Source organism: Sarcophilus harrisii, chromosome 4, assembly GCF_902635505.1.
Source record: "Sarcophilus harrisii chromosome 4, mSarHar1.11, whole genome shotgun sequence".
NCBI lineage: Eukaryota > Metazoa > Chordata > Mammalia > Dasyuromorphia > Dasyuridae > Sarcophilus > Sarcophilus harrisii.
Window position 1 is genome coordinate 56,105,128 of NC_045429.1, and position 15,111 is coordinate 56,120,238.

General features: G+C 37.4%; 1 protein-coding gene across 1 annotated transcript in view; it reads left to right on the forward strand.

Moving 5' to 3' along the window:
* The window catches only part of TBX19 (T-box transcription factor 19), a 34,618-nt gene extending 19,938 nt beyond the window's left edge, over positions 1-14,680 (forward strand). Inside the window, exons 3-8 of the mRNA XM_003767405.2 lie at positions 2,015-2,149; positions 3,763-3,824; positions 5,816-5,877; positions 9,404-9,592; positions 11,474-11,603; positions 13,763-14,680. Coding sequence (XP_003767453.1) covers positions 2,015-2,149; positions 3,763-3,824; positions 5,816-5,877; positions 9,404-9,592; positions 11,474-11,603; positions 13,763-14,000 — 816 coding nt within the window. The 3' untranslated portion in view covers positions 14,001-14,680. The remainder of the gene's footprint in view (positions 1-2,014; positions 2,150-3,762; positions 3,825-5,815; positions 5,878-9,403; positions 9,593-11,473; positions 11,604-13,762) is intronic.
* Positions 14,681-15,111: the final 431 nt, after the last annotated feature.

Below are 15,111 nucleotides of genomic sequence, written 5' to 3' on the forward strand. Positions count from 1 at the left end.
ATGTAGATGGCTCTGTCCATCACAATCCTATTAGAATTGCCCTGAATCATCTCATTGTTGAAAAGAACCACATCCATCAGAATTGATCATTGTATAACCTTATTGTTGCTGTTTACAATGTTCTCCTGGTTCTACTCATTTCACTTAACATTAATTCCCGTAAGTCTCTCCAGGCCTCTCTGAAATCATCCTGCTGGTCATTTCTTACCGAACAATAATATTCCATAACATTCATATACCACAATTTATTCAGTCATTCTCCAATTGATGGGCATCTATCAGTTGCTACAAAATTTTTTACACCTCTAAGTCCATTTCCCTTTTTATGATCTTTTTGGGATGCAGACTCAGTAGACATTGTGGAATTAATAATAGTATTGAATGCTAATAAAGTATGCATCAATTTAACTCAACAAACATTATAGGCACCCCCCCCCACATACAAGGCATTGTGTGAACAAAAGATTAAAAAAATGAAACTATTGTTGACCTCAAAATAAGGAAATGAGCATTTATATAGTACCAACTATATGTCAGGTGCCTTTTAAATGCTACTCTATTTGATCCTCATAACCATCCTGGGATATTGGTGCTATTATGATCTTTATTTTATCATGGAGGAAACTGAAGGTAAGAGAATTTATTTTTTTATTTTTTTTTTATTTAATAGCCTTTAATTTACAGGATATATACATGGGTAACTACAGCATTAACAATTGCCAAACCTCTTGTTCCAATTTTTCACCTCTTACCCCCCCCACCCCCTCCCCTAAATGGCAGGATGACCAGTAGATGTTAAATATATTAAAATATAACTTAGATACACAATAAGTATACATGACCAAAACATTATTTTGCTGTACAAAAAGAATCAGACTCTGAATTATTGTACAATTAGCTTGTGAAGGAAATCAAAGATGCAGGTGTGCATAAATATAGGGACTGGGAATTCAATGTAATGGTTTTTAGTCATCTCCCAGAGTTCTTTTTCTGGGTATAGCTAGTTCAGTTCATTACTGCTCCATTAGAAATGATTTGGTTGATCTCGTTGCTGAGGATGGCCTGATCCATCAGAACTGGTCATCATCTAGTATTGTTGTTGAAGTATATAATGATCTCCTGGTCCTGCTCATTTCACTTAGCATCAGTTCGTGTAAGTCTCTCCAGGCCTTTCTGAAGGTAAGAGAATTTAAATGAATAGCTGAGGCTACATTTGAACCCAAGCCTTTTCTGAATGGAAGCCTTTCACTCTATCTACCATACCATTTAACTGTCTCTACTCAAGGAGGTAAATGTCTGTACCTTAGCCCCAGGGCTTTTTTTTTCAATTGTACTACAAAATACACATGAACTTTTAACTTGAGAAACACATTTATTAATCACTTACTATGTAATAATAGTTGATATTTATATGGTATTACCTACTATGTGTCAGTACTATGCTAAGTGTTTTACAACTCTTATCTTTTTTAATCCTCATGACATGCTTGTGAGGTAGGTGCTATTCTATAATCAAGGAAAGTAAGGCAGACAGAAGTTAATTTCTTGAGGTTAGATATGAAATCAGATCTTCCTCACTTTAGACTCAATGCTTCTTCTATTGTATCACTTAGCTGCCTTCTTATAATTAAAAAAAAAATAAAAGAAATTACGAGTCTGACTTTCTCCTTCCATGAGGAAAGCAGGCATAGTAAAATAAGTGAAATCAATCTTCCCTGTACCTCTTCTTTAAAAGGCTTCTACTTGCCTCCAAAGAACAGTTATTTGTAAGGTTACTTTAATTATAAAGTACTGTGTGAGAAATATAACTGAGCATAAGGGAGATCTTCACCACTAGTGGCTTTGAATGAAAATTCTCTACTGCTGTTGTCAACTTCTTGGTGAAGGGTTTGAGTGATCCAATATATGATGGAACCACCTAGATTTCTTTCCCTTGTTAGCCCAGTTTTTAATCTACTTTTCTGTTTATATTTCTTGATCTTCTCTTTCTTTTTTTTCTCTCTTTCTCCAACAGATAATGCTGAACTCTCTGCATAAATACGAACCCCAGGTTCACATTGTTCGAGTTGGCAGTACTCACCGGATGGTGATGAATTGCTCCTTTCCTGAAACTCAATTCATAGCTGTGACTGCCTATCAGAATGAGGAGGTAGGTGGGTGTAGCCTGTACCCCTTTTATTTCCATGTCAGGAAAACATAGCGATGGCTTCTCGGGGTGATGCTACATCATGTGGCAAAGGCATCTAGCTGAAGGTAAGATCTAGCAGGTCCAACTGAGCCAGAAAGATCACGTGTCTTTCCTGAAGATCAATCTAATTGAATGAGAAGAAGTTCATCACCAAAAGATTGGTCACAAATGATGACTTTTTTTTTTTTTTACTATGTGAGGGTTGAGATCTGTGTCAGTGAAAGGAGTGTTCACTCCTGGGAAATCAGAGCTCCTTGCATCAACAGAATAAGCAGGTTTCTAAAATTCAAGAATATTTCTTGGATATCAGGAGGCAGAGAGGGATAAGACTGGTGAAGGGTTTGAGTTATCCAAGAGAGGTTTGTGACTGAGTTTAAACCTGCATTTCCTTTCCCTTGTCAGGCCAGTTTTTAATCTCCTACTTTTCTGTTTATCTTTCTTGATCTTCTCTTTCTCCCTCTCTTTCTCCAACAGATAATTCTGAACTCTCTGCATAAATGCAAATGCCTGAATTTGAACCTAAATCTTTCTAAGCCCAAGACTTTAAATCCAAAGTCTTTTGCCCACACCATGTTATTTTTGGGCAAATTTCTTCACCTCTTACTTGATTTCATCATTTGTAAAAGGAAGTTGGACTGGCCAATCTCTAAGGGTTTCCCTGGAACTAAAGATCTCTAGTTCTGAGTGTAAGATATGAATATCTGAACATAAGACCATGCTTGACTTACCCATTAGGATGAATATCTTCCCTCTCTTTTCCTTACCCTGCCAGTATCTGGAGTAGCATCCACTTGCTAGTTGAGTCATTGGAAAGGCACAGCAAAGCACTAACACTGCCACAAAGCCCATTAATCTTGGTGACAAGTCAATGGAGGAGGTATAGCCTTTGCTCAGTTACTTAGTGTAGGCTTATAGAAATCAGTACAAAAACGGTTTGTTTCTCTAAGTTTTCAAAATCAGCCTGTCATGCTCCGGTATGAAATGAAGAAGTAACATTATTTTTGTTTTACTAAGTATCATTTTGCCCAAATAAATAGGTAAGTGACTTTTTACAGGATAGTTTTATCTAGTGCATCTAAGCTGGGGTGTAAAGAATCTGGGGGTCAGTCTTTGTTCTCTCCTTATGCCTCATCTTTTAATATTGAACTCTAGGGTAAAGCTGTAATTTTCATTCTTTTTGCAAATATCATGGATAAGATGTGACCCTCTGCAGGCTAGAGAGAAGGCATTTGGCAAGAGAGAAGTTGAAAGTTAGTTTCACAGTAGTTCAAGAGAATGAATACAGTATCTGGTTTATACTCCAACCTACCTTAGGCAGCTGAATGAATAAAGCCCAAAGCTTAGGCTTAAGAGGATTTGAATTCAAATTCAGACACTTATTAACTTAGGCAAGTCATTTCATTTCTGAAGCTTTCTCAACTGTAAGGAGGGGAAAATAATAGCATCTGCCTTTCAGGACTGTTGTGAGGATCTAATGAGATAACAATTGTAAAGCATATAATGCCATAGTGCTATACAAGCAGTTGATATTTTCTCCACTAATGCTGGTTTATTTTTATTTTTGCAAATCCAAGATAACGGCACTCAAAATCAAGTATAATCCATTTGCCAAAGCCTTCTTGGATGCCAAGGAACGGTGAGTAGATGTATATGATCACAAGGAAATTTCAAGTTTAAATTCTGCAAATGTAGAATCTGTGATTATTTTGACAGGAAGTATCTTAGACCTTACCTTTGGATCATCTATGAAGAAAGGGCTTGCTAAGCTAGTTAAATATCAGCATGGTTGAAGAGGATGAATGATCTTTCAAGTACTTTTAAAGCCCCTATTTAAATAGAAATTACTGGTGTAGTAATTCCAGCTTTTTAATTTTTTCCTTAATGACATACTATCAAGACTTTTATTTGGAAATACTTTGGTAGTCCAATTTGAGTATGCAAGTAGGTGTTTGACAGTATTACATAATTCAAATTTTTGAATTCAGTTTTCACTTAGTCTTAATTTGCATCAATTGCCTAGGAAACTTGGGTAATGGGAGATAGTATGATGTAATAGAATAAGCTCCGAGGTTCCAAATAAAGTCTTAGCTCTTCTGCTGTATGACATTAGGTATATTACATAACCTCTCTGAGTCTCAGTTTCTCCATCTATAAAATAAATATGCAACATAATTAAATATAGTATAATTATAAATATATAAGACAAATTGTTATGATATAATATAAATCCAACTATTAATTTGATTTTCTCTTACTGTTCTAAAAATGATATGATTCTCTGAAGTCTATGTTAACTGGACAGAAGGCCTGCAGAAACCTCTGGATTTGAATGTTAATTTTCGTTGTGAATGTATTCCATTTCTGCCTTTCTTTTCCATTCTGAAAAAAACAATGCAAGAAAATTATGCTCTTCCTGGGGCTACAGTGTGTGTGTATGTGTGTGTGTGTGTGTGTGTGTGTGTGTGTGTATGTGTGTAAATCAGTAAACGTTTGTTCATTAAGTTCCTACTATTTCCCCATGATGGTCTGGAACTACAAGAACAAAAATGAAAAATTCTCTGCCTTCAATGACCTTACAGCAGTCAAACCATACCTAGGAAGGTGAATTCTCCCTATAATATACTCAGTAAGTAGCTCTCCAGGCTTTGCTTGAAGACCTACAATAAGGGGAACCCACTGATATCTAAGACAGCCCATTTTGATTTTGGATAGCTCCAATTATTAAGATTTTTCCCCTCAAAATCAAATCCAAGTCTATCTCTTTACAACTTTTATCCTTCCTTCCTAGTCCCATCCCTAGTGCTAGGCACTGTGACTAAGAAAAAAAAAAGAAAAGGAAAATGCTAGGGTGCCATAGGAATGACATATGGTATAAACTAGTATCAATTAGGGCAAAGGAGAAATTAAGATAAAAAATCCTAAGAAAAATGAAGGAGAGATCATTTTTTTAACTTGAAGAGATGAAAACTACATTCACAGAGGGAATAGTACTTAAATAGCACATTGTTGAAAAATAAAGGATTACTCCAGCCAGTACATGGCGGGTATGCTTGCTCATGGATGGAGACAGGAGGCTATATAATGAACTTAGGGTGTACTAGTTCACTTTGGCTGGCTTGGAGAGTTTGACAATGGGGAATAATGGGAAATAGATTGGAAAAAAAGAAATCTGTACTTTATCTTAGAGGCAATAGTGAGTCCTTGAAAATTTTTAGGTCACATGTTATGGGGTGATTTTTTTTTTCTTGAATTTTTTTTTTGCACTGGACTGGACTGCAAGCTGCCTGAAATCAAAAGTGATGTCATTTTGTTACAAGGTCAGCAACAGGGACATTCTTGACAAAAGCTGCTGAGATCCTTCCTATTTTACTGAGAATTCTTGCAACAGAGCACTATGGAACTCTTGGGATTGTAACAATTTCTATGGAAGTATCAGTGGACAACTGAGAATTGTATGTGCTCTATTTTGGTCATAAAATTAAATTCAAGCCTTGGCTGGGATAAGTGGGAGAGAAGCACCTGGGAGAATGTTTGGCATATTGGTAATGGGTGGGGACAAGGGTGGGGACTTTTAGGAAGAATCCTGAAGAATGAAGAAATCAGATACCATTCTTTTTCTTCTTTCAGAAACCATCCAAAAGATGCTCCAGAAGTTATCTCAGAGGGTCAGCACATTACATATTCCCACTGTAAGTTTTATGGAATGTTTACAAGTCATAGATAAAGGTAATCTAGAGGAATTCTCCCTATATACTCAGTTGAATAAGTTGTTTTGATTGATTAAGGTAAAGTAAAACCTTCCAAAAGGGCCCAATTTAGTATTTTGCCAATTCAAAGGACATTTATAGCTTTTCCAGAATTACTAGTGATGTCTAGAGTTTTGTCATCTTGAAGATTAATCAAGGTCTGAGAGAAAAAATTACTAACATGGGAAATCTTGATGATATGACTTTAAAGTAGAGACTCTTAACTTTCTTTATGTCATGGGCCTTTTCAACAGTGGTCCAATGAAATTCATAAACCCTTCATCAGAACAAGATTTTTAAATGCATAAAATCATATACAAAATATTACAAAGGAAATAAATTATATTGAAATATAATTATCACAATATTAAGATAAAAACATCTTTAGAGACTCCAGGCTAAGTAAGAGTCTTTAAACTCTAAGATTTACATGGTGTTGAGATTAGGAGTCCCCAAAGTGCTTTCTGGAGGATCTCTTCTGCTTTCTTTGCTTTTGCTATTTTAACACTAGCCTTGAGCTCAGTACAGTTTTTCAGATGACAAAACCAGATCCATGATTTTGATATTCCAATATTGTTTTAGTTTTCCCACACTGGTCTTGGATTCTACTTCTTAATATCTGTAGTTTGGTTTTTAAAAAAGTAAATCATAAATAGCATCATCTTGACATCTCAGTTAAGATTCAGTGTGATGTAAAGATGGCCTTAAGAGTTGGAAAGAACCCGAAAGATCAGAGAAAGCAGTGAGTGAGCTAAGTTGGTAATGCTCTTCCTTTCTTAAAGGAAGATCCCAGATTTTCAGGCAGTTTGAATTGACTGATGGTAAAGATAACTTCTTGTCTTTGGGGAAAAGGTATAGGCTGAGACTGAGAGACCATATGTTATCACCCTAGCCTCAAGACTTGTTCAAGGTCGAGAGTATATAATATCTGGCACAAAGGATGATAGGAAACCTTAGGGTTCTACCTAAGGTCCATGGTGACTCCCACCTTTTGGAGTGTTCTTCAGTCTGAGAAGCCCAAAGAATAGGACATTATTGAGTAGGACCACTTCTGAGTTTTATGTCACTCCACCTAGGGAGAATTAAATCAAACAGTAGTCTAGTCTGCTTCCAAAGGTCCGATCCACAACAAACTACCTTCTTGCTACTCATCTACTCAAGAACCAGGATGGCAGCTACCAATGCTACTTTTGTAGCATAGTCACCATCTTTTCCTCATTGCTACCAAGTGGAAGGGAACTTAAAAGGATAGTAACAAAAAAGAAAGGATCATCATGGGCCTTCTGAATGGCCACATCAACAACTACGTATTGAATATTTCAAAATGGATATCCTGGAGCTATCTCAAATTAAATCTGTGCAAAACAGAGGTCATTATTTTTTTCTTTCCAAACCCATCCTGAGTAACCCTAGCTCAATGAGTAGGACTTTGCTCTGATGGGCTCAAATCTGGTTTTCTGGTCAATCCATGGGGCAGGACATTTAATTCAAGCTGCTCCTGCTCTGCTTCTGGTCCATCAGACCCTCCCACCCCTCCACATCTTCCCACTTCAATCACCAAATAGCAGAGAAGGGGAAACCAGTAGTCTCACTAGGCAGTGGAAAAAATTCCTGGTTCCAATGTCTGAAAATGACAGCAGCCACTTCCTAAGAAGAATTCCCTAATCCCAGGGTCACTGCAAATTCTCTCTGATGTTTTTGATTTAATTCCTGTTCCTCTCTTAAGGACTGGGGGTTACAAGACACCATACTGAGAGATCTCTCTCTATACTGCAGCTCCTAGAGGGTTTTCCCTTATTTAGACCTGCACTACCATTTCTGGTTGGAGCATGCTTAGGAAAGTCACAAATTTCTACTTCATCCCTTTTAAGATTGGTCCTCTAGACCCTTTCCTTTTGTGACTGGTCATTCCAAAAATAAAAGGAGAAGCACTTTGCTGAAACCATGCTTTAAATAGATAAACAAGTATGATACAAGGTAAACCTGATAGGGGCAAAGGGAAAGATCAAGACATAACTGCAAAAAAAACCAAAAACCAAAAACCAAAAACCAAAAAACAAAACTAGGGAGAGAACTGACATTTTCATCTGGGAGATGACTAGTTAGGCGACATTAAGAAAGGCTTCATGGAGGAGGTGACATCAAAGGTGGGTCTTAAAGGAAGAGCAGGATTCAAGAAGCAGAAATGAAGAAGGAAGGGTATTTTAGGAGATCCCCTGGATGAATGCAGTCCTGGGTTTTTTTTTTTTGTTTGTTTGTTTCTTGTCCTAAATTAGAGTGGCCATTTAATCAGTGTTCTAATATCACTTCAGGAATGATAGCACAGTCTGAAAGACATCTCCATTGATTGATTTTTTCTCAATAATATTTTATTTTTCTAATTACATGTAAAGATATTTTTCAACATTCATTATTTGCAAGACTTTGAATCTCCACTTTTTTCTTCTTCCACCTCATCTCCCCCCTCCCCAAGACAGCAAGCAATTTGATATAATTTACATGTACATATGTTTTAAACATATTTCCATATCAGTCACGTTGTGAAAGAAAAATGAGAACAAAAGGGAAAAACCTATGAGAAATAAAAAGTAAACAACAAAAAAAAGATGAATATAGCATGCCTCAATCTGCATTTAGTCTCCAAAATTCTTTCTCTGGATGTGGATGGTATTTTTCAAGTGATGGGTATTTTCTAAAGAGACGATATATGAAGACTTTACATTTACAAATATTTGTATAAACTTACATATATTGTGGTCCACATAAAAGTTCTATCCACTATGCAGAAATATCAGAAGGTTCCCTCTTTTCTATGTTTCATTAATCTCAGCAAAGCACTTAATATGTATGTCTTCCAAGTTTCTCTTAGGAAAATGAGTGTTTTATCTGGTTTACTTGGCTCAAGTCAGAGGTGACAACATTTTTTAATCACAATCAACTCACTCGCAAAGTGACATTGTTATTGTGCTGCTTAGGGACGGTCTTAGGGAATCTTGTGGATTTGGTAGAGAGGGCTGATGAAGAATATCGAACCATTCTCACACAGGCCAATTTTATTAGGAACTAAAGGAGATGGTAGAATTGGGTAATTGACACAGAGAAATATAATAATATATAATAAATATATGATATAAATAGATATATTGTAAATTATATTAATATAACAACATATATGTTAGAAATAGAATATGTGACATATAATTGTGTACATATATATATATATATATATATATATACAAACATATAATTATAAATGTAATTTGTGAACTACATGAAAGCAAGGCATTCTACTCACCTAATCATGCAAAGGAAGAGATACATCCCTCTGAACATAGTACATACCCCATCCTCCCAGCTTTCCCATCTCTCTCCCTGCCAATGAATATGTGTTGAATGGAATCATTACATTGCTTGCCATCTAATTTTGGGGCTGACACATGTTTTTGCCTTCTTTCTCTGTCTTTTTCAGTAGGAGGTTGGCTTATTTCTAATCCAGATGCGGTGTGCACATCAGGAAACTCCAACTACCAGTACCCTGCTCCCCTGCCTTTGGCTGCTCCGCACTCCCACCATGGCTGTGAACACTACTCTGGTCTCCATGGACACAGGACAGCTCCCTACCCTCCTCCTTACATGCATAGAAACCATTCTTCCTCAGGTGTGTGACTCTGTTAATGATGCCCAAGGGCAATGGGGGTGAAACAAACAGATATGTATGAAGGAAGACTGAAGTTAGCAGCTGTCTCCCTCACCCCCTACCTGGTATTTTTTTCAGCAAAAAAAAAAACCCCAAAAAAAACACAACACCCCCAAACACACACATATAGATATATTTAGTAAAATATGATTGTTCTGAAAAAAAATACCCTATAGTTATGCTCACAGTATTTAGAGAAATGTATATTTATCTTTTTTTTGATTGTGAAGGGACTTGCTCTAGGCTTATTGATGTCAATGATAATAATAATAACTGATAATTATTTAAAACTTTGAGATTTGCAAAGTACTTTATGTACATTATTTCACTTGACCTCAGCAATTGTGAGGTAGATACTATAGATATTATTTCTATGCTATATTTAGGGAGACTGCAGTTCAGAGAGTTTTAGTCACTTGCTCATGGTGCCATAGCTAAGGAAGGGTTGAAGATGGAATTTGAACCCATTTTTTTTTCTAAATCCCAGTATGGTACTATGCTTTGGATAGTTTCAGGATACACATGGCTGAGTAATGGAGCATTCCCATTTAATTCATCATGTATCTCTTCTATGGCTACATTGATTGGTGGGAACTTACAAATTTGGGCACTGGAGGCTATAAACATGGTCTCTGGGAGGCAATAGACCCATCGAATGTCTCAGTCTTGGTCTGATTCATGCACACCCAGGCTTTGCATTTCATCCTGGGTCTTACACTTTCTTGGAAGTTAGAACCTCCTTTAAAATTCTTTCCATCCATAAGACCTATGGTATCAATATTAGTAATTTATATTTATATAATGCTTTAAGTTAACAAAGGGTGATTTGTTTTTTGTAAGTAGTGAAAATGTTACTGTCGCCATTTCAGAGTTCAGGAAAATGAAGTTCAGGGAGGCTGGAGTAAAATGACTAGTTATTATTAAAAATTGGGGCTCACACCCAGACATTCTGACTTCAAAAGAAGAGCCCTTTCCACTCCAACCTAGTATCGTAGACTTAGAAACTGAAAAATGACTTGAAGATCATCTATTCCAATACTTTCATTTTAACAACTGAACTATGGAGAAGTGAAGTGATTTGTCCAAAATAACAAAATAAATGGCAGAGTTAAAGCTCTAATCCAGGATCTCAGGATTAAAATCCAATGTTTCCCCCCTACTCTACTGCAGAATGCTGGAGATACATGCAAGAACACCAATCCTTAAGTCCTTTTGTCCTGCTTTCTTTTTTGGATACTACTAACCTTCCACAAATACAGGTTTCCAATTGCTTAAAAGAAAGAATCCTTATTTCTTAAAACTTAGTCTATTGCTTCATGCTTTGTTGATTACTCCCATAGAGAAACTGTTTAAACCTGAGAAAGTATAGCAATAGAATCCAAATTGTTACATGGCTTTACTGTTACACAGGCACTAAATTCTTTCTTCTTTCTCTCCCTTCCTCTTTCCCTTTTTTTCTTCCTTCCTCCCTCCCTTCCTTCTTCCCTTCCTTCCTTCTTTCCTCCCTCCCTTCTTTCCTCCCTCCCTTCTTTCCTCCCTTCCTTCCTCCCTCTCTCTCTCCCTCCTTCCCTCCCTCCCTTCACTTTTCCCTTCCTTCCTTCTTTTCTTCCTGGGGAAGGGAAAGAGAGTTTGGACACAAGAAGTCTTAGCTGGGCTGTTTATGACTCCTGGGCATAGCTTAAGGAAATTCCAATTGTACTTTGTTCCTAAATGAGTCCTGAAGTATAAAAAATCTGATGTGTCCGTAGCATAAGGGAATGATGTTCCAGTTAGTGATAATGTCATTACTCTTATAAGCCCTCTGTCTGCATCCTGAGCCCAATTATTGTAATTTCCCCAAAGTGAACTTGATAGAGAGCTCAAGCAATAGCCTGCAAGTTTTTTCTGGAAACAACAGCTGGACTTCTTTATCCTCCACTCCCCATGCGCTCTCAGTCCCCCACACCAACGGAGCAGCCTCTCCCCGGCCCAGGTAAGGCCCATCAAGCAGAGCATGTGCACTTGCTGTTATGGAGATTTCCATGGGCACTCTGGATGTGTAAGCGGATTCATTGCTTAGAAATCCAATCACGGACCCCTCCTTGCTACTCTGCTGCCTTTGCTTCCTTTCTCTAGTATCAGAAGTTGGCTTGATCTAGACCCTAATATTGACCATGGTGGGAGAAGGGATGGAATTGAGTCACTAAGGTGAAGGTGGAGAGGTCTTTCTTTTTCTTCCCAGAAATTGGGAAAATATGGGCTCATTGCTGCTGCATTCTGCTTTATTCTGAATCAGCTTTAAGCAGGAGGATGGGGAGAAACTCAAGTCTGAACTTCTTTTCTTCAAGTCAATCCAAGGAATAAAATCCTCCAGGATGTCAGATGGAGATTGACTGAGAAAGATGTGAGAATTAGAAGTAGAAGGTAAATTATAAATTAGACAACCTTCTTCTTTGTCCTTTTCTGAATTTTCAACAAGCCAACTTCTTTACTCTTGCCTCTTCCATGGATGTGAACAAAGAAAGTATGGTCTAATGAGAGACCCTTACCACACCGGCAATATGTGTAATTAGAGTACCCCAAATGAAATAGTAACCAGGAAAAACTACACCAGGGATGTTTACTCATTCATTCATTTACTCACTCATTCACTCAGTAGTTATTTATTAAATGACTGCTAAGGGAAGAAACTTATACTAGGTGCAAGAATTTTGAAATTTAAGAAAAGCATAATAAAATATACCAAGGGCAAGGAGCATAAAGTGGTGATGTAACTCAGAGAAGACAGAAAGACAGCAGTGAGAAGGAAGTAAGAGTGTCTGATAATTTCTCCCCCACAGGGAGTAATGATGTGCATTGAGATAAGTAGACTTACTAAAAGAAGCTTAGGAACATATGGTGGAATATGGTTTGGATGATAAAGACTAAGGGAGAAAAAGCTGGATTAGACTATGGAAGGAAATGAGGTAAAGAATGAAGAGTAATTTCTCTGGAGAGAAAGACTATGAGACACTAGGATGGGCAATGAAGGGAAGCTAATTTTTTTTCCTGGACATTAAGAGAAGTATCAATTTGCCTGAGATAAAATATAAACCGGGAGAGCAAAAGGATGGGTTAGATTACTTCTGGAGTTTCTTTCCAATCATAGGACTTGTCAAATGCGTTTCTGTATTGGGATCATATATATGATATTAATGATCTAAGTATAATATCTACAACCCAATCAACAATTAACAATTAAAAATATTTATTAAGCAACTACTATGTACCAGGGACTGTTAGAAAAATAAAAGAAAAATGAAGCAGTTCCTTTCCTCTTGGAGCTTATATTTTATTAGAGGGGACAAAAGTATATACAAAATAAAACAAGAGTAATTTTTGCAAGGAGGACACACATCTGGGAGGAATCAGGAAAGACTTCATGTAGGACATGGCACTTGTTTTGAAGGAAACTAGAGATTGAAAAGAAATTCTAGTGAAGTCTTGAAGAAAACCCAGTACTGAAAGACATGGCAGTCTATAGGCAAAGCAAAGCAAATAGCAAAGCAAAGCAAAAGAAAACACGTATTCAACACAATTCCCATAAATTCTTTCCATGTTATTACTTGGAAATGTCTATGGGGTCCATCCATGCCATCAACCTGAAAAGTATGGCTATGATGGATATTTAATGGAGCCATTGGTTGGAGGTTATCATAGGTTCTAGTTTCATTATAGCTCTAAAAATAAGAAGACAAAGCAAGATTTCTAACTCCATGACAGTGATCATGAAGCCAAATTTACCAACATATGCTCCATGGGATATATTTCAACATAAACCCAGCTGTCTAGGAAAAGCCTTCTTTTTCATACAGGAGAGGGACTGTTGGGCTTCTTAGAACCAGTCTCACATGGTCAAGCAATGGCAGAGCTGGTTCCATGACCCTAACACGCAGTCCACTGCTCTTTCCGCTGGACCACACTGTGCCTTTTGGCTTTTCTAAATCCATGACAGAGCTAAAGTTAGAAAAAAGCCAAGGCTCTCCCTTCCTCAGTCTGTGCTTTCCATCATGCTGCTTGCGTTTCTCTTATGCTTTTGGCAGGCTTGTTGCCATCCTTTGTCTGTAGTGTGCCATTAGGACTTACTCTTCATGGTGCCGTTTTCCCCTGCAGTCACTACCCTTGCCTATGGACCATCAGTAACAGCGCTGGGAGTTCTGCTGACCCAGGCCCATCTGTGCATACCAGCTCTTCGGGTACATTTCTCCTAGGCAATACAGCTCTCTCCCCACCCTCTTCCTTGACCCCCATCCAGGTACCCACTTGTGCCAGCGTGGATGCCATGGGGGAGTCCTCCCTCTCCAGCATTGCTGTGTCCACATGGACATCAGTAACATCCCATTCCTTCTGATGGGGGAAACATTTTCTCAAACCTGAAAATTAAGACCTGGGGGGGACCATATACTGAAACTATATCTGATGAATCCAAATGGATCGGACTGCAAATGATTCTTTCTGTTCTTAAAGGAGACAAATTATCTTGCTGAGGGGAGAAGGAAGATTAGTACTCTAACATTGGGATGAATTGGGGGAGCTGGAATGAGTATAATAAGTTTTTTGAGTTAGGTTAATGTTAAAATGTTAAAATTAGTTTAGGCTTCCCTTTTCTATGCTCAGAACAGATAGGGGAGACTAAACTTCAATTATCTTTTGAAGACAAAGTAGTATGAAGAGTGTTGTGTGTGTCTGTGTATGGGAATGCTGCTAGATATTATTGTTAGTAATTTATTGGATTTTTTGGCCAAGTTTTTCAAGAGTCAAGAGGAATAACTATAAAGAATTATAGTTCTGAAACTCTGGGGATAGCTGCATTTTAGGCATATCCTATCTAGTTGTATGCATTTCAAACATTTTTCTCTCAGATCCAGTTCAATAGTTAAGATAATGCTAATTGTGTATCACTTCCCTACCTTTTTCTTTAACTGTTTTACTCCTACAGAGTTACTGTTAGTACCTGTTACTCTGTGACTAAGTGGTACAGTGGATAGAGAGCTTCTCCTGAAGTCTGGAGTTTAAATTTAGTCTGAGTTCATCTTCCTGAGTTCAAATCTAGCCTCAGACACTTGATACCTCAGTGACTCTGTGTAAATCACTTAACCCTCTTTCTCCCAGTTTCCTTGTCTGTAAAATGAGCTATATAAGGTAATGACAAACCACTGCAGTATCTTTGCCAAGAAAATCCCAAATGGCGTCATGGAGACTTGGACATGACTTACCTAAACTTCTTCTCTGTGACTTGTTTATTCATTTATTCAACAAAATTTTTTTGAGTGAATTCCTTATGCACTTTGAATAAGTGAATGCTCATAAACAAAGTATGCTGGGGCCAATAGTGCTTATTTGCATTTGGCTTTGAAGATGAAAATCCTAAGAAGGGATATTCTGAACTTACAGTTGGGAATGAAAAAAAACAATCATTTATCATTGATATCAGTGTGCCAGGATGAGGAAGGACAAAATGA